Source organism: Amblyomma mixtum, chromosome 6 (genome assembly GCF_055824585.1).
Source record: "Amblyomma mixtum isolate Tamu chromosome 6, ASM5582458v1, whole genome shotgun sequence".
NCBI lineage: Eukaryota > Metazoa > Arthropoda > Arachnida > Ixodida > Ixodidae > Amblyomma > Amblyomma mixtum.
Genome location: NC_143017.1, coordinates 122326862 through 122346578, shown reverse-complemented (window position 1 = coordinate 122346578; position 19717 = coordinate 122326862). Strand labels below are relative to the sequence as shown.

At 48.2% G+C, this 19717-nt stretch overlaps 1 protein-coding gene across 1 annotated transcript; it reads right to left on the bottom strand.

Annotated features, from left to right (window-relative positions):
• Positions 1-2639: 2639 nt before the first annotated feature.
• Positions 2640-11623, bottom strand: LOC149340238 (uncharacterized). The gene is made up of 5 exons (XM_089551077.1): positions 11317-11623; positions 9921-10144; positions 7721-7992; positions 5429-5704; positions 2640-2985 (listed from the first exon to the last, which is right to left on the bottom strand). The coding sequence occupies exons 1-5, from the start codon at positions 11621-11623 to the stop codon at positions 2640-2642; spliced, it is 1425 nt and encodes a 474-aa protein (XP_089407203.1).
• Positions 11624-19717: the final 8094 nt, after the last annotated feature.

Sequence of the window (19717 nt, the reverse complement as noted above, 5' to 3'; positions counted from 1 at the left end):
GCCCTGCTCGGCTGTCAGGACCTAAAGACCCAAAAGGCCTTGGTTCACCGGACGCGGGCGGCGTTGCTTGCCAATGGGGCCCCGGAATAGGGGCTCCACCTAGTATTGTTAGGGGAAAGGGCCAATAGGGCCTACCCCAATCACCTCTCTGTAAATATTTATTGCATTATAAATGTTTTTCACCACCACCACCGAACGGGTGGTGGCGTTCCGTGGACTCCCTGCAGCGCTACAACGCGCTGTCGCGTTCCACTCCTAAAGGCGAAGCTTAAGCATAATTAATTAGCAGTTAATTAGTATTCAGGCAATAATCAGTAATTAACCATTAATTGGTGATTTGTCAACACTTAGTAATTAGTACTCAATTACATGTGACGCCACCAGTGCCACAGAAACAGCGAAGGTGGTGCGGAAAACGCTTCCGCCTCTACCCACTTTAGGCAGTCAAAGTGCCCCCTGAATTTTTGCGTTATATTATATGAAAACATATTGTTCACAAACGATTTCCTGCTCAAAAATGTTTTTGTTCAGAATTCCTGGGTAAGTTCTCGACAACCTAGAGACTTTTAATGTGCACTGACGTCGCACAGCACACAGGCGCCTCTGCGTTTTGCCTTTGCTCAGGTTACAGCCAGTACATAAGGATGGGCACGCAATGTGCGAGCGTATGTCATCGCATGACTTGAGGAGAAATCTGGGTTAGTTGGAACTGTATATAGATTCAGAATGTCCAGCGCTTCAGACAGACAATGAACACATACACACTAGCAACAGCAAGACTACCGTCGGCCCCATGCGTGTGTGTTCTTTGTCCTCTGCCTGCCGTTCATTGCTAAGCATTGCAAACAGAAATGTCATAATATGAGAAGCTGTGAAACCATATGGGTGTTCGTAGGGCAGCTGGTGGTTACGGTCGCTGACGACATGAGGTCGGCAGTCGTACTGCGAACTCCCTCCTTTCGCTCGCTTTATAGCAGTGTTGATTGTATGGCTTAAATTAATGAAGACCGCCTGAATGAAAACACAAAGCACATAATTTAAGCTGTCAGCAGGAAAAGCAGGATAACATTGTTACAGACCAGCAGGAAAACGCCAAAACTTTCCCAAGGCGTAGCAAGTGATTATACACAACATTACAGCTATCAATCACTGTGAAGGCGAGTACCAGATCAGAATATATAATGTAGTTCATTGAACAATCATAGTATACTGGATTTCGAATATCTTTCTAATATGTGTAAAAGTTTGAGCGTTCAGTAAGCGCTCTGCGCATGCGAGGAAAAAAAGCATGCTCAACATTTGCTTTTACAGCTGCCGTTAACCTCTTGCTTCCGCTTTAGTGGCAGCACTTTACCGCAACAGATCACAAAATAAGCGCAGCAGATGAAGCGGATGGGACAAAGATTAAAAGCAGCATAGAGACAATGATATTTAACATTAAACAACTGCGCCGATAATCACAGATGTTACATTTGACTATGCCGCAGTGTAGGAGACGCTTCTGACGCGGGTACCCAGCAGCCGATGTTGACAGGAGCTATAAGTAATCACACAGTGGCTTATGTGAGACTGGAAACCACTGGCTTCGTAACAATGACTAATTTCATGCTGCACTCCTGCGTTAAGAGACAAGTTTTACTGCTGCAATAATGCACAGCACGTTAAGATACTCCCAGAAGTTCTCTGTATCACTGACAAAAAAGTAGCTTTATTGCGGCCGTTCCGCTCCAGTCAGCCTTATAAGAAGGAAAACAAACAAAATAGCCTTTGTGCTATTCGCAATAGAATCGCGCTCTTTAAAATGGTATTGGCGCCAAATCGCGCACTTTTCATAGCACTGTCATTCAGGAAACATTGGTCAGAATAGTTCTATATTATTGTTGTCATTGCCAGTGGAAGAAAATTTAAGATTCAAAATTCTGATGGTTGCCTTTGCTCGGGAGCGAGAATGGAGTCCAGGAACGAAGTTCTTATTGAAGTTTGAGTCATATATGTGCCTATAATGCATGAATACACGCACAGCTGACGTGTTGTATTGACGCAATACGCGGAAAAATACGCGGCTATGCTGCTTTTGTCGGGGCATTCACAAAGTAGTAGTCCGTCGGGGGTGGAACGAAAGATCACACATAAAGAAGTGGCAATGTTGCACGATTTGCAAGAAGGCTTTTTAAGTTTTCTGTAGAAGCATATTGTGCGTCACGGCATAAAAAAGCTAAGAGGTAATAATAAACGAAATTGTCACAAGAAAGTTCGATATACAAATTATTTGGTGCAGTCTGCAAACACTCGCGTTGCTTAGGCTACCACAATAGGTAGGTGCCGTCATGACCGCGCTGCTCGCGAGTCGCAGCCTGTCGTTCAAGCGAGCATAGTTATCTTTGCCACTGGAGTGATATCGTTGGGGACTTATGATGGCTGTGACGTCACGCCACACCAGTCCTTAGCACCCATTGTTTTCCACTAGGTTTGATGCGAATAAGGCGCGAGTTAGAGGTCCTAATTAAGAGTGCACATTTGAAATAACGGAGTACGAAATTGATAGGACGTAGATAGATAGCACATAGATAAGACAGATATACACAGTGAAAAAGACCGAAGAAAACAAGGAACGTTCGTAAAGATGCGGGAAGTCGCCTTCATAGGTCGGCCTCGATGGCCATAAGGGTGCGGGACTCCGTCTCGGGAGCAGTGCACGCTGCCACAGTGGCGCCGAGCACCAGGATGATGCCCGGAGCCAGGTTGTAGGTGTCCGAGGCCAGCGCTATCAGCCAGTCGTCCTGGTGCACGAACAGGAAGGCGAGCAGCCAGCGGCCCGCCCAGGAGCTCGCTGCGCCGAAGCAGCGCACGCGGGCAGGCAGCAGCTCCGTCGCGAGCACCGTAGGCGCGTGGCTCAGCCCGAGGCTGTAGCTTGCCAGCAGTAGGCAAACGCCATAAACGGCGTTCCAGTCGGTAACCTTGGGCCGCGGCTCCGGTGTCCAGCCCCTGGCCATTCGTGGACGGCGGTGCAGAAAGAGCGTGAAGCGATGTACTAGTGCTGTCGTTTTTAGTTTACCCAAGTCGCATTCACTCCTTGTAGGATTTTCCGGCCCATATGATAAAGAGAGATCATTGCCTGATAGTCTGCTGCAATTCGTTTTATTCCTTTCCGTCCTTTTTATTGCGTAAGCAATACTGCGCCAGGTTTCGAGCCGCAGCGAGGTCAAACAGATGGAGCGCCGTTGGCATAGCAGCCGTTTCAGCAGCGCTCCACCAGGCGGCAGAACCGCTACTGCTTTAAAAAAAAAACTGTGTCGAGGCTGGGAATCGAACCAGCGCCTTTGGCATTTGAGTCGGAGACGCTACCACTAGGCCTGGAAGGCTCAGGGTTTGAGCACAAATAGAGGCTCATCTAGAATAAAAGAAGAGGCTCTAGAAGAGGCTCATCTAGAATAGAGGCTCATGACTAGAATAAAAAAACAAAAAATACAATAACATATAAAACAAAAAATAAAATAAGAAAAGGAACAAAAATAACAAATAGAAAGTAAAAACAAGAAAAGAAACAGAAATGAAAATAAAATTAAGACAAAGTAAAATATGAAAACTAAAAAATAAAAACAACACTACTGCGTCAGGTTTTGAGCCGTCGCGTAGCTCCCGGCGATGGCCACGGTCGACCTTTAGCCGCAGCAAGGTCAAACAGATGGAGCGCCGTTGCCATAGCAACCGTTTCAGCCACGCTCCACCAGGCTCCACGCTGCTTACGCAACTTGCCCGGCTTAACCAGAGCTAAACCTCAGCTAATTTTTTGTACTAACTCGAATGTTGCCACGACCAGCTAGTTAAGAAAGTGCACTATACTGGAATAACAACACAAAAAGAAAAAAAACTGTTTTGCACCCCTCCAGCTGCACAGAGCCACTTGCAGAGCCACTATTAGCATGTTGAAAACACCCAGCCACATAAAGCATGCATGCCAATCTTATTGTCGTAGCGCTTAACTAGCAGTCTCACATTATGTTTGTTTGGGTGTAAACTAACAAAAAAATTGAAGCAGCCATGCGACACTGCGTGGCTGCGGGCAGGAACCGAGGCCACTGGGAGGACGTCTCTTGCGGCTCAGTGCGCCAAGGAGGCTTTGCGACCACAGGGAATTGGCGCGCATGGCATATCTTGCCGCATGAAGTTACAGTCGAATTGTAGCGTAATCTGGTTAAGGAGACGCAGGAGTGGCTTATGGGCTATGGCTTTCGGTTGCCGAGGCCAGGGAAGTGGGTTCGAATCCCAGCCGCAGCGGGCGCATTTCGACGCTGGTGAAATTAAAAAAAATATTTTCTGGTGGTTTAGCATTGCTACCACGAAATATTGTGCGAAAGCACATTTTTGCAGGTGGACACCAACGCCGCGTACCCGAAAGCGTGATTGAGAGCGGGTTTTCTTTCCTTTCGTGACTCGCGCACAGATAGAAGTTTATGAAGACGACGACGAGCAATGCACAGCGCGAATGTGTGTAGCAGTTTAGCACAAAGGCGTGACTGGCGGCGGCGGTACCATAGTGATATCGTACAGTGGCTAGCGATGTTGATCTGTTCGCGCCGTCGTTGGTTCGAAACCCAGTCGCGGCAATATTTATTTCATTTCAGCACGTTGGCCAAGGTCGCCCTCAAAGTCTTGTTTATTTATCGCCATTACCCGCATCGCGTGGCTAACTACTCAGGATTCACTACACACCGGCATATCCTAGGTTAGGAGGACAACAGTGCTTTCTCAGTAAAAGGCCTGAGTGCCGTGCGATTTCAAAGCACGCTAGCGAACCTTGTGTAGAAGAAATTAATCAGCAGCCCTCCAATAAAGAGTCTCTCATAGCCCTTACATAGCTTTGGGACGGGGCCGCCGCGGTGGCTCAGTGGCTATGGTGCTCGGCTGCTGACCCAAAAGACGCGGGTTCGATCCCGGCCGCGGCGGCTAGAATTTCTTTGGAGGAGAAATTCTAGAGGCCCGTGTACAGTGCGATGTCAGTGCACGTTAAAGAACCCCAGGTGGTCGAAATTTCCGGAGCCCTTCACTACGGCGTCTCTCATAGCCTTAGTCGCTTTGGGACGTTAAACCCCCCAAAACCAAAACCAAAACCAGCTTTGGGACGTTAAAGTCTATATATCACACCATACCGTACCATATCATACCATACCATTCGCACCATATTGTACCATACCGTCCCATACCATACCATACCATACCATACCATACCATACCATACCATACCATACCATACCATACCATACCATACCATACCATACCATACCAGAGAGGGGTACCCGCAGGAGCGCTCGTGCTCGTCTCCTTGTCTGAGATTTATCTTATGTTTGCGTTCACCTGTTTCTGATCAAATCATGCACCGACTATCCGAAAGCGAAACTATGTTGACTGTGCAGATTGCAATAAGTACCTGAATAGGAGATGTTCCACGGGGCTGAGGGCGAGCATGCAGGTGGCCGTGATGACTGCGGACAGGACCGTGAGGTGGCGCCGCCCGGCCACCCTGGTCAGGATGACGAACATCCCAGACAGGGCCACGTGACCGGCCATCAGCAGGATGCCTACGGCGTCCCACGGCTCGGTGTCGGCCATCAGCGAACGCATCACCTGGTCCCCGCGGAGCAGCAGGAGCCGCGCGCAGGAGAGCTCGGGAAGGAACTGCAGCAGCATCGCTCGCGCTATGCACCTGCGATGAACGGCGCCGACAGCCTTCGAACGCTGATGGTCGCAGAGACGGCCATGTGCACATGGCACTGCGTATACGATGTGTGTAAGGGAGACGCGGAATCCGTAAGTAACGTCAGTTAGAACCTTGACCTTTACTTTGAATATATAAATAAATAAAATAAACAGTGCCACGACTGGGTTCTCAACCCGCAGCGGCGCGAACAGATCAGTTTCACTGGCCACTGCACGAAAACACTACGCTATCGCCGCAGCAGATCACGCCTCGTGTTAAACTGCAGCACACGCTTGCGCTGTGCATTGCACGTTGCCGTCTTCATCAATTCCATCTACGTTGCGAACAGATCATATAAGCTTAAGCTCCATCAGAGCTTTACCTGAGTCGAATCCTGAGTCTAACATCGTCGCCAGACGTGCCGACGGTCCAGCAAAGCAAACCCTGGAGCCAGCCAGTCTAAACACATGCTTTCGCGCGTCTACTCGGTTTAACTACGTTAAAATTTTATTTTTGCCCTTGAAGAGGCCTACGGGCCAATTAATTATGAGAAGGGGCTCAAAGCACCAGTGCGAGTCGTTAATAATTACGAGCTGCTTTGTACTGACGTGTTTGGTGTAGGTTGGCGCCAGCGCTCAAGTGATCCTTGATGACACGGTCGACCGGATAACCTGAACTACCGCATTCTTGATGACATTAGCCTCGCCTACTAGCACTAGTTGTTCCTGGGAATAACCACTGCTTGTTGACGTCCCAATAATTGGGACAAGTGCACCTTGATGTCAATCGATGCTTGTGGCAATTAGGATGAAGTTATGCCAAAATGTTGACTTTGCCTGCTGTACATTTCCATGTAACGCTCCTTTCTGGGCCTTTAGGATAAAGGAATAAATAAAAATCATATTAAATTATGTTCCTCTCGACGCCTGCGATTGAAATTTGCTAGAAGGCATCTCCTTACGCCCATGAAACAAATCATATCATTTGTTTGCGCTAGAAATTTTTTTTCTGTACCCCTTTAATCAAAACATAAGACACAACCGATTTTGCCTCAAGGGTACAGGCATAAGACCCCTTAGTAATGGCGAAGCGTCCGAGAAAAAAGCTTTTTTTTAACTACCGTTAAAGGTAATTTAGGCCTGACCTGAATAGCTGTCGACATGCTTTTAAATTTGTTTTAACCACAATACCTCACTTTGTCGGGGTGCCGATATTTTTATTGCAACACAACTGCAGCCGTTTTCTACTGGCAGAGTCCTTGCATGGAGCGTACAAGAGCTGTAGAGGCTACAGTGCCGTTCCTGGAAGCAATTCTATATAGTGTGCTTCACATAATACTTTCCACAATTTGTAAAAATATGGTTTTTGAGTTAGAAGGGCGCTTTTTTTCGGTACAGAATTGTGAGCGCTGCAGTACATGAGAATAGAGCTAGCACGTGCTAACTAGCAGGCTGGATAACTAATTTGAATAGTTAACTTTTCATCTACTATTGTTAGGCTTCTTAGTAAGAGACGTGTAACCTACCGTAAGTAATATTCATATCAGTTTTTAGAATTTCGAAAACGCGGTTATCCTTGGCGCTGTGGCCCAACAAATTTCGGCTAGATCGCGCCAAAATACATGTGCTTGCGAGAAGTGTGCTGGGAAAGCAACCTGTCCAGTTCATGTAACATGTCGAAATAGCCAAAATTTGGTGGGTAACTGATATGAATATTATGTATGGTGGGCTACACGCCTGCTAATGTAATTAAGCAGCCTAACAGTAACAGTTAAACTAACTATTCAATATTAGTTAGCCAGCCTGCTAGTTAGTATGTCTTAGCTGCATTCTGATCTACTACACCGCTGACAATGCTAGGCCAAAAAAGCGGTTTTGTAAAGACTTTGTGTAAAGAATTGTGTAAAGACTTAGGTGAAACACCCTGTATGTAAAAAAAAAAAAAAGAAGAGCTGATGGGGATTAAGCAGATGAAGCGAAAAAGAGAGAGGGAAGGAAGCGCTGAGATATTTACATTGCGCACTTGACGGGCGTCATTCTGCCCTTAGACTTGGCGATGTCGTCGGCAGATCGCAACCTGAACTCGATCGGGACGTCGACGCCGTATAGGCGCGACAGGACCATCAGTGCCTCGGAGCGCTTGCCATGCCGCATGAGCCACTGCGGGCTGTCGAGCACGTATCTCTGCAGGCACATGACTGCCACGGGCGGCAGCATGCACAGGCCGGCTTGCATCTCCCACGGCACGTAGTGGCCCAGCACGAAAGCCAGCATCATGCCCGAGCTTCTGGCCACCTGGCACGAGAGCGGAGAAGGAAATCAGAACGGAACGACAAAATCGGCTAGCACTTTACTACGTCGTCCCTCATAGCCTGAGTGGCTTTGGGAGGTTAAACCACCGTAAACTATAAACCATAAACCATCGTTCTTCGACTTCAGGTCCTCTCCAGTTCGCTGCCCTAGGCGCGCGGCGCCACCGAGCTGGACAGCTGCTACATTACTCCGCTCTCGCCGTCCTCTCCCTGCTCCTTTCACGGCAATCACTCTTCGGATTTTAACTACGGCAGCGCCTTAGTTCGCTCATTCCTTGCACTCGCCGTACTGCCCCCCTTCCACGGTAACCCTCCTTCTCATTGCAAGGTAACTGCGCTCCAAATGATGCTCGTGGAAACCACCCTCCGGTTGCTCCTTCTTACGCTTTCGCCTTTCCCCCCGGTTTTCACGGTAACCAAATACTAGTGTCTCCCGTCGCAACCCCTCTTTGGTTAAATAATCGTACGCTTTCAGCATGGCCTCTTCCTTCCACGGTAACCATCCACCAGGCGGGGATTCGTCCGCTCTCTCGATACTCACCCCCTTCTATGGTAGCCGCCCTCCGGTTACGCATTCCTCCGCTTTCTTCACACCCTCCTCCTTTTGCGGTAACCATCCTCTGGGTGCTTCCATTGGCAACCTAACACCGGTTACGCCGACTGCTTCCACTAATACTATTACTTGAGCGACGGGAAAATCAGGAACGGATGTTTAACACCTGTCGTAAAAACTTTGTTCACTCAGAAGAATCGAAGTTGTTCTAACGGAGAAACCTTGGAAGCTCTCTTGCTTTGATCACCTTCCTTGTGGACCTATCGTTGCTCACTGAATTTTTCTTGTAAGAAAAGTGCACGGTTAGCGTGGTTAGGCCACATACGAATTAGGTGCTCTAGCACTTCGGTTTCCACTTCGGTTTCAGTTCGAGGCTCGGTTTCCAGGCCAAGCAGGCTTCAGACAAAGATTGGCGAAATAGAAGTTAAGGTCCGCCTGAAGGGTACGACGCGACAGCGTCAACGGTTTAATGCCCATATATGCGTAATTGGTTATTCTTTACTTCACATTCATAGAACTCTGGGAGTCCTCATACCACTCCTGGAGCTGTGGCGCCGAGGTTAAGCGATGCGCCACTGGCCTGCGATGAGAGACGTTGCCGCCGGTGGTGCTTGAGAGATACAGGTTGCTCTTCCCGAGCGAATTCTCGCGACCAATCATGAATTGTGCTGCCAGATACCAGTGTGGGCGATATGCTCACAATCTGATGGGCACACAGAGGGACTTAACAGACAACGCCGAAAGCGGCTGATTGGAAGATGTAGTGCTAACGCACTAAAAATGTCGTTACTCTCTAGTGCACAAGCTATGAACTAAGTAATAGTCGAGAAGCTCTGGGATCTGGGCCTCATGTACACGACTGAAAAAATCATTTCTTTGAACGCTCTTTGCAAAACCCAACGTTGGCGGCGCAGGTTTATTTCTTCCTGAGGCTTCCCCTTTCCTCTAGACCATTGCAACCATCCTGGGCAGGCAGGGCGCAATCTTGGAAACAAAGGGGAGCATCGGCTTCTCATTAGCGAACCACTAACGTCCTTGTCCTACTGCCATTGTTAACCACTGCGTCCTCCTCTCGGGATGACACGCTGAGGAACATATCGTCTTCGTCTGCACAAGAGAGCATTCAGGTGACCGCCCTTCTTTTCCTATAAGCGGACATAGACCATTATGTTGCCTGCGCACTTCGCTAAGTATTGCAAGGGAGTTAAAGGAACGACGCGTGAATGGGCTAGCAAGAGGATTACCGCTCTCTAAACTACAAGCAGCAAGCAGCGCCTCAAGGGATGGTGTCTTTGTAGTCACGCTGAAACTGTCGCACCGTTAGTGAAATACCCGGCTTTCAGCACTATCTGACCGACCTCGACGGTACCCAGGAAGAAGGCGCGGCGATCGCTGGGGCAGATCTCAGCGACGTAGACGCCCGCGCAGCTGGAGATGGCACCCAGGAAGATGCCGGCCATGAAGCGCGCCACGAACAGAGCCGTCGTGTTGGACGAGAAGACCAGGCTGATCCAACTGCCCAGAAGTCCCAATGTGGACAGCAGCAGTGTCAGCCGGTTGCCCACAATGTCCAACAGGAAGCCTGGGAGCCATCGACGTTTGGTGTTTACTGTTGGCCAAGGGGCCCAACGTGTCCTTTTCGATATCTGCTAAGCCAAATGCCAAGGGCAATGACAGCTTACAAATCATTTCAGGTCATGTGGTCTTGCTGGTTGCATTAGCAATAAGGAGGGAAAAACAGTCGATTTGTGTCTGTCATAGCAGAAGGGGAGGTGCCATGCCCAGAGAGGCCGACACACTGGGAGTTCCAGTAGATTACAGGTGTGACAGTTGTGCACTGAGAGTGTTAACTAAGCGTTTAAGCGCTGATTGTAGATTGCGGCCGAATTCTTGTGAACGGATCTGTGCAGTGAGGAAGTTGGCAGAGCCTCCTTTGACAAAACATTCCAAAGATGACGAGGATGAACAGAAAAAAAAAAAGTCAACTCCCGGACATTCCGTTCTTCCGCAGCGTGACGAGGTACTGATAGCTGTACTCTTACGTTTTGTGAGTTACCTAATGAGTCTCGCTTAAGTGCCTACCCTGTGAGATGCGTACACGAGCCAAGCGATTAGACAAGTCACATTTTCGGAAGCTTCTACTTTCTGCATCGCTTCCGAAGGGATCTCATTAGTTGGCAGGTGAACACGGAAGTATTTGCTTGCGGGGTTCTGTGCCGATGAAAGCGTCCCACATGCGGCTGTCACTGGAGAACAATTATGAATAGTTCGAAGGTGAAGGCAAAATCGGTAAACTTTCAGTCGGCAATATTTAAAGCACGCACACACGCGCAGCACCAACAGATATCGCACGCAGCGCCTACGTAGCAGTATTAACGATTTTCGGCACTGATTGATAACCACCAGCGTGCCGGGCTGAGCACCTTATCTTCTGGTGCACTATAACTACTGAGATGTACTGAAGACCATAAAGTTAGCCTCGCTGGTGTCGAATATGGAGGAGCAACACAGCTAAGGCGTTAAGCTCTTCGAGTTGGTGTCAGGTAGGCATAGTAAAATCACGCCAGTTGCAAGGGCAGAACTTGTGTTAGTCCTTTGTTTTACCCGTCGTTGAAGTGCAACTGTGCTTTCACTACGTCACGAACAAATCGTAGGCGTGGCTACAAGAGGACGACGCGAAAGTTTTTGCGTTGTCGTGTTTTGATTTTTGACAAGTGTTAGCCACTACTTCGAGATCTGCGAAGTGCCACTCACCGGCTGCGAGTGCACCGGGCGCTGCCACGAGCAGGAGCAGGTCGGTCAACCAGCGGCTCTCGGCAGGGCTGTCCTGGATGCTGTACCAGGGCTCGCGCTCGATGGAAGGCATGGCCGTGGACGCGTAGCCCAGCGTGGTGCCGGCGGCGCACGAGCCCAGGCAGGCGACCAGCACGCAGGCCACGTGGTGTCCGCCCGACACCAGCTCGGTGGCAGTCTCGCCCGAGGCCGGCGTGCCTCCACGCACCGATGGCTGCCAGTTGCGCAGCGCCTCGATTGCCTTCTGGCCGCGCTGGTCGCTGGACATGTCGGCCGACTCGCGCCGCACGCGCGGCGACAGTGTGGGCCTGGGTAGTCATAAAAGGGCCCGGCCGCTGCTGTAAACGCCTTCGGCTTGCTGCGCGTGCATGATGCGGAAATCTTGGGCCGTCTTCAGTAAACTGTTGCAGCTGAATGGTTAAACTGAACCCACTTCAGGTTCATATGACCTGAGGCTTTCGTCCCGGCAACATCACTTAGGTTGAAGAGGTTCTCCTTATTCTGAATTATACATAAATAGACGAAAGCAGGAAGATTACAAGGGCATCGCTAACTTTCAACTAAGCTTTTCTGGTGGAATGGTATTACATATTTGAGACGGCGTCATGTACTCGTCGATTGGAGCTTTGGTGAGCTCAGGAGTCCGTCTTGCAGTCTCTCTCCTTCACTCTCTGCGGTTCGCACCAGTGTTGATTTACCTAAAGCATGAACGAAAAGTTCAGCAATGTGTACTGCTCAGTGTATATCTGAGCTCTGGAACTCATTCTGGCAGTCCTGACGTTTCTAGCATTGGCAGAGTGAGAGCGGTTAGAAAAAGTTTGTATGACAATGACAAGGAGAACGAGCAGTAACGAGGCAGAGGAGCGATGACAGTACAGACCGTTGAACAGTTTCCACGTCAGACCTGAGAACACGAGACCATCACACAAGCACAGCACAGAACGGGTTGCTATTGAAATGCTAGTCGCTAATCATGAAGATTGCCTTCAACGCCTATAAGGCTAGAGTAGCAGGTTACGAATCATGCGAAACAGCCGTATGCCCTGTTCGGAAGCGCACTTCGGACGTCTCTTTTCTTTTATCGCAAAGGGCGCTTTGTGGATAGTTTTACACCACCCGTCGCGGCGGCGTGCTACCAGCTTAGCAGAATAGACAGAGAGGATCAAACTTACATTTCAGCTTTCTCCTTGGGAGCCGGGATAACGGAGCCTTCGGGAGCTGTGCGAAGCCTGACCCGTTCCAAAAAGCTTCTCCTTCTTCTTCTTCCTCTATCCCGGCTCGTGGCACGGGTCTCGCGATGTTTTTTTTTTTTGTGAGGGGAAGAAGCTGTTTGTTGCGGACTAGCAAATTAACAGGTTCCCGCAAAATACGAATCGCCTCCTAAAAAGACAGAGGTTGCAAGTTGCAAGTTGAGGAAAAAGGCTTCAGTTAGGGAAGACATAAATGAAACAAACATCACTTTGTAAAAATGTGGCGCGATTCTTGCGACTAGCTTACACATTGTTTTTCAGCTTCGAGGTTTCTACACGTACAGATAAACTATTTAAAGCGTTCACATTCCCCCCCCCCCCCTCCCCCTCATTCTTGCTGACACCTCTTCAATACAGCTGTTTATTCCTCCTTCTCTTGTGCAACATCGTACATAATTACTTTTTCTTCCTGTGTGCGACACCGGACTGCCAGCGTCGGCGTGGTTTAGCATCAGATTACACTTGTAGCCCTTTCTCAGCTCGCTTCAGTCGTTTTATGTTTACTTTTGCAGTCAATTATTTTATTTCTCTACGTATCATAACATGATATGATGGATATCATAGATCGTCGATGGTCCGTTTGGTCAACGGAGTGCACCTCAAAGAGAAGGCACACTTAACACGATGTGGAAGAGGGGTGGGAGGAATAGACTATAAGAATAAAACGGCTAACCGGAGATCAGCGGGGTGGGCCGCAGCCCTACTGTGGACATCGGCACGCTGATGCTGAAGGTTACACCAGAACATGTTATATATTTGTATTTCGTTTTCTTTGTTACCTCGTTACCTCATTTCCACGGCGTCACATACATTGGAGATACGTTCGTTTATATTGCGGGTTCGCTTAAATACGTACGCGGTTCAATTTAGTTTGGTGTCCTATTGACTTTCGGCGTTGCACAGTCCGAGCCCTACCCTATAGTTCAAGTGTGCAGTGCGGAAATAAAGATCATGAAAAAGAAGAGAACAGCTTTGTACGCAGCTTAATAATATCACTATTCTACTTCTCCGCCGTATGAGTTGCTTATGTGGTTTTCCGCGACCTTACCAACCAAACCCTGGCCAATCCCCCCACACGGGTATGTGCCATGTCTGCTGATGTCAACAACAAAAGCAACTCATCTTAATGCATGATGACCGCTGCGGTGCCCCAAAGGTTTCAGCATGCGCCTTGCATGCGCATACCCAGAAATTCTCTACGAGCGCATTTTTATGTACTATAGCAGTCAATGTATCCGCATATCTCCCCACGGCAGGCTTGAATTGTGTTTGCTGTGAACATTTTTCGCTATCGTCGAAAACGTTCGCCTTTGGTTTCCTCTCACAGTCTTAACTGCTGTATGTGAGTGATGGACAAACTTTAAAGGAAATATTTTGCTCCGCATCGGCAGAATGGGCTCTTACCTTCAATATTTCCATAACAGTACCTTGCAATAATGCACAGTTTCCTCACAATTAAAACGGATGTCTGAGATTTCTGTACTTGGGAGATGCGAGGTTCGATGCCCAGTGCCGCCGGGTACCCACCGGTGGTACCTTGGGTACAAGCTTTCGTTTGGTCTGGTGTTCGGCTTATGTGAGTGAAATGCTTGGGAAATGGGTCGTTTATCCCACCTTTTGTAGCCGAACATATTCTGTGCAAGGCGCTCTTTGGCCAAAGCTGCCCATGCGCCATAAAAAAAAAATCATCATCATCTTAACGCTTGCTGAAATTTCGGAATCCAATAAGTGATTCGGAACACCTAGGCTCTTTAAGAGTTGCTTGGACCATGCAGTTCCATAATTTTTTTATAATTGAGGCTACGGCGCCAAATCAGAACCATCCTCCCGAACATATGCGCCTCCCACTGTTGGTGCATTTTTGCATAGCGGTGCTGCCGTTAAGTGTTCATTTGGAACCGATCAGGACTATGCGTCCGAGGTCCGCTTTGCCGCGTGCCCGAAGGACTCTGCAGTATGGGAGTTTTTAATGCAAGGATCTCTCGTTTAAATCCGTATGTTCGACCAAAACAACATATGGCCTTGTGACTCAAGTCACTGGGTTATGTATTGTGTTGGCCCAGAATACGGATTTACACGATATATACTACCCACCACCCTTGTCAGTCTGGGTTTTCAACCGACGGCTGAATCCATTGCAGTAGACACTCGAATGGGCTCGCAACCTATTTGCGAGCCACGCATGAGTGCCGGGTGATGAACAGGCACACATGTATCCATCCACATGTAGTCGGTGTCACTATCTGCAGTCCTTTCCCTGACCTGTCCCGGTGCCTAAGTGGCTTTGGCGTTTGGCTGCTGGCCCGAAGATCGCGGCCTCAGTTCCGACCTGTTTCTACTTTTCCTTCGATCTCGACCCACACACGAGGAGTTAGAGCCTGCGTCTATGCCCTTTTGTCAGGTAGACCTCTCCCTCTTGTTCTCTTTTTTGATTCCACACTGACGGGAAGAGAATCTGCCGGGGAGCATCATGAAATACAAGCTGTCAGTGTGTACCGGGTGTGACTGCACTGTATGCGCGGAATATTTTAACGTGCATGTAGCGTATTTTACTCACGGTACCCAATAAACCCCTCGTGTTGTTTACTTGCCAAAGGGCATAGAAAAGCAAGAAAAGGTTGGTTGGTTTCTGGGGTTTAACGTCCCAAAGCGACTAAGGCTATGAGAGACGCCGTAGTGGAGGGCTCCGGAAATTTCGACCACCTGGCCGGGGTTCTTTAACGTGCACTGACATCGCACAGTACACGGGCCTCTAGAATTTCTCCTCCAAAGAAATTCAACCGCCGCGGCCGGGATCGAACCCGCGTCTTTCGGGTCAGCAGCCGAGCACCATAACCACTGAGCCACCGCGGCGGCGAAAAGCAAGAAAAGTACATGCTGTGTATGTTGATCACAAGACGGAACTGCCTACATTGCTTTATGGTCGGTGCACGGCAGACGGTTAATCACTGTGAAAGAAATATTTACCTTTAGGTACAAAAGAGTTCTCATACCTCTGTGTAAGATAAAGTGAAACCATGCGTCTGCATTCTTTGTTCCCCCACGTTGTCCAGCTGAATTTTTTTTTAAACTTGATGTCGGGGCAGTAAAATTAGGTGGTGATCAGGAGGGCAAATAGGAAACGCCACGAGTGACCACCATGTGAGCAGATTTAAAAGCTATAAACACTTTGAGACGCACTGCTGCAATAATGCCATGAATTTAAGAAGTGTCATGGCACGTATGGATGTCCTGGGAGCGTCGACCGCCACATCATTGCACTGACGTCGGCGCTAAATCAAGGCTCCGAAAGTAAAACCAAAGAACGGTGGTTAAGTTCCAGAACATTATTTTGCGCTTGCACCGCTGTGAAAAGGTCCACTGAGAGGCGTCGCTAGACGCAGGCTAGAAGCAGACAAATTCCGAGTTATGTCTAATTGCTATACTAGAGACTGTAGGAGCGTGAAGGTAAAGAAAGAAAAAGGCGCAATGCGATCAATATTGCGAAGAAAAGGTTTATAGAGAATTACGCAAAAGCAACAGAAGCAACTATATATCCATAGTAGCAATAGTAATGAACGGTAATGAATAGTAGTGGCTCAGTGGTTGTGGTGCTCGGCTTCTGACCCGAAAGATTCTGGTTCGATCCTGGCCGCGGCGGTCACATTCCGATGGAGGCGAAATGCTAGAGGGCCATGTACTGTGGGATTTCAGTGTCCCTTAAAGAACCCCAGGTGGCAGAAATTATCCGGAGCCCTTCACTACGGCGTCCGTCACAGCCTGAGTCACTTTGGGACGTTAAACCCCATGAAACCTCAACCAAACAACGCGTTGCTCCTGTCACGAAAGCTAACCTGAGAGCCTGCTCAGCGCTCGCCATGCGCGCGAAAGGAAACGCGGCAATGCATGTCGTGTTGAGTTAAACGAAGTGTTTTTTTTTTACTCTTGCTTGCCAAGGTTTATTTTGCAGTGTAGCAACGGGTCGCACCTGCTCAGACCGTGACGCACGGGAGTGGGGCAACCATTATGCACACGTCACCAACAAGCAACCGTGCATTCGGAACGTGGGCTCAAAGGCTTCGCACAAACCTCAGTGCGGAGCTTCGAACAAGTGCCAGCCACGTAAGTTGGTGCTTTCGGTTGCTACTTATTTTAGTAGGGATCAGCGATCCATTTCAACGAATACTAAAATAATATTTTTTTATTGACAGGACGATTATGGCTTTAAGGTAAGTGTCGTTGAAAAGGTTTCGTAACTTGGTGAACTGTCTTGGCGAAAAGATAATATGTTACGTTTACGAATTCTCGTTACTGCCTTTTGGTTGAATTGCTGGTACTTCCTTGCCACACACTTAGCGGATAATTTCGCGCCAGACTTTACTTTGTGCATGGGTGTTGACGATTCTTATTTTAAAACGTATACGAGGTCTGTTAGAAAAGTATCCGACTTGATTTTTTTTTGCGAACACCTGATGGATATGAAACAAGCGCGCTTGCACCAGCCGACGTTAAACCTTCGTGCGCATGTAAGAATATTTTCCGGCCTGCCGATAGCGTCAGTCGCTGGGACGCAGCGTTTGAGTGAGGCAGTGCGCTGTGCTCTCGTCGGTTTTTTATTACAAGGAAAATGGCGGAGCGGCAGGAGCAGCGCTACTGCATCAAATTTTGCCAGAAACGGGATGACAACCGAGTGGAAACTGCTCGGAATATTCAGTGCGGCTTTCGTTGACGATGCTATGAGCAGCACACAAATTAAACAGTCGTACAACTGGTTTAAAGATGGCCGCACATCGGCGGAGAGCGAGCCACGCTCTGGTCGGCCATCAACATGCCGAAATGACCAGGTCATTGCCGAAGTGAATGCTGCGGTGATGCGGGACCGTCGTGTGACTATCCGAGAAACTGTGGAAGAAGTGGACATCAGCAATTTTTCTGCACATTCCATTATCCCCGAAGATTTCGCCATGGAGAGAGTTGCGGCGAAATTCGTGCCGAAGCTGCTCACGGCGGAGCAAAAGCAGCTGCGTGTTGAAGTTTCGAAGGACATGCTAGATTCCACAAACAGTGACCCCGACTTCATAAACACCACAATCACTGGTGACGAGTCTTGAGTGTACGGGTACGACCCGGAAACCAAATCCCAGTCGTCACAGTGGAAGCATTTCATGTCACCGAGACAAAAGAAGACCCGCCAAGTGCGCAGCAATGTCAAAGTGATGCTGACAGCTTTCTTTGACTCCCTCTGTGTGGCACACAACGAGCACGCACCCTAGAGGGTCAAACAATGACCAAAGAGTACTGTAGGGACGTCCTCCGTCGCCTACCTAGTGCTGTGCGGCTCAAGAGACCGGATTTGAGGTCAACAGGACATTGGCGCATCCATCACGAAAATGCTCCTGCACATTCCTCGCACTTGATTCAGACTTTTTTTGGCGAAAAACCAGACTACGGTAGTTCAGCAGACTCCTTAATCTCCTGATATGGCCCCCTGCGACTTCTGGCTGTTTCCCAAAGTCAAGAGAACATTGAAAGGAGCGCGATTTCAGACAAGAGAGGACATTATGACTGCAACGACAGCTGAGCTAAACTTCATTCCGAAAGAGGCCTTTTCGGAATACTTCCAACAATGGCAGCACCGCTGGGAGAAGTGTGTGGAGTCCCAAGGAGACTACTTTGAAGGTAATTAGGTTTCCAACGCTCCAGTTATGCCAGTTTTTTTTTATTCGGCCAAAGGTCGGATACTTTTCTAACAGACCTCGTATACATAGTAGGAAGAAAAGGAAGGAGGTAGTAAAGGTTGCCTTAGAATCAATGTTAAGGGGGAAAACAGCTGATGAGAATCGGGCAAGAACTGATCTGTAGAAGAAAGGTGGGAAGATTGTGCTAGAAAAATTGGTTGCCCCGTATACGCAATGCTTCGTGACCTTGAGCGTACTAAAGTCACGGAAGGACATTAATATTGTGCTCATCCATAAGGACAGGGATGTCATAGACTAGACAAATTACAGACCGATCAACTTACAGCACCTACATGGTATTTACTAATATAATCGCTAATATTCTCAGGACAACCTTAGACTTAAATCAACCAAATGACCAATAATGCTTTCGTCTAGGTTACTCGACAAAAAACCATTTTCACACTATCAATTTGGTGCTAGCGAAAAGTGGTGAATATAACCAAGCCTTGTATATAGTGTTCATAGATTACGTAAAAGTATTCGACTCATTCGAAACCTGAGCAGTTATGCAGGCACTCTGGAACCAGGGTGTAGAAGATCTATGATTTAAAAATACTGGAAGATATCTTTAGGGCTGCACAACCGGCATACTCCATAAACAAAGCAGTATAATCTCAACAAATTCCGAGTGTTTTCAGGGAGACACCATCTCTCTAGTGCTATTCACTGCTTGTTTGCAGGAGTTATTCAGAGGCTTGAATTGGGAAGTGTTGCGGAGTTAATGAAGAATACCTTAGTAATCTGCAATTAGCTGACGTTATTGCCTTGTTAAGTAACTCAGGGAAGAAATTTCAGAGCGCGATCAATGAGCTAGAGAAGGAAATGATAAAGGCGGGTCTAGAAATTGATATGGAGGAAACTAAAGTATGTTAAAAAGTCTTGGAAAGGAGAGAGCTGTTTACGATAGGTAGCGAGGCGCTGGGAAGTGGCAAAATAATTCATCTACTTAGGGCAGGTATGAACGCAGATGCGGGCCACAAGAGGGAAATAACTAATGAATAAGAATAGAGTGAAGCCATTTGACGTGCTCTCAGATCATGGATGGCAGTTTACCAGTGTTCCTCGAAAGAAAAGTGAAACAGATTAAGCTTGCTCATCTATGTGGCAGAACTTCGGAGGCTAACGAAATGGTTCAGTGGAAACTGAGAGAGAGAGAGAGAGACTCTTTAATGAAGAGCAGAGAATTTAGCCGGCGCTTAAAAATCGCTGGCATGCTACTCTGCGTAGGGAGGGGAATTTGGGAGATAAAGACAGAAGGAGAGCAGAGTGGAAGAGGTAAAAAAAAACGAAGATAAAATGCGGCCATGAAATGGGTACTAAGGATGCAATGGCGAGAATTGATGTAACCTATGGAGTGATGGAGTGCATAGTCCGTCAAATGGGCTGACGAAG

Excerpts from the sequence above, each read along its gene's own strand:
- LOC149340238 (XM_089551077.1), bottom strand. The coding sequence starts at position 11,623 with ATGTCCAGCGACCAGCGCGGCCAGAAGGCAATCGAGGCGCTGCGCAAC. Across the intron at positions 10,145-11,316 it reads GCCCGGTGCACTCGCAGCCG|GCTTCCTGTTGGACATTGTG; the intron begins GTGAGTGGCACT and ends GATGGCTCCCAG. Across the intron at positions 5,705-7,720 it reads GGCAGAATGACGCCCGTCAA|GTGCATAGCGCGAGCGATGC; the intron begins GTGCGCAATGTA and ends CGTTCATCGCAG.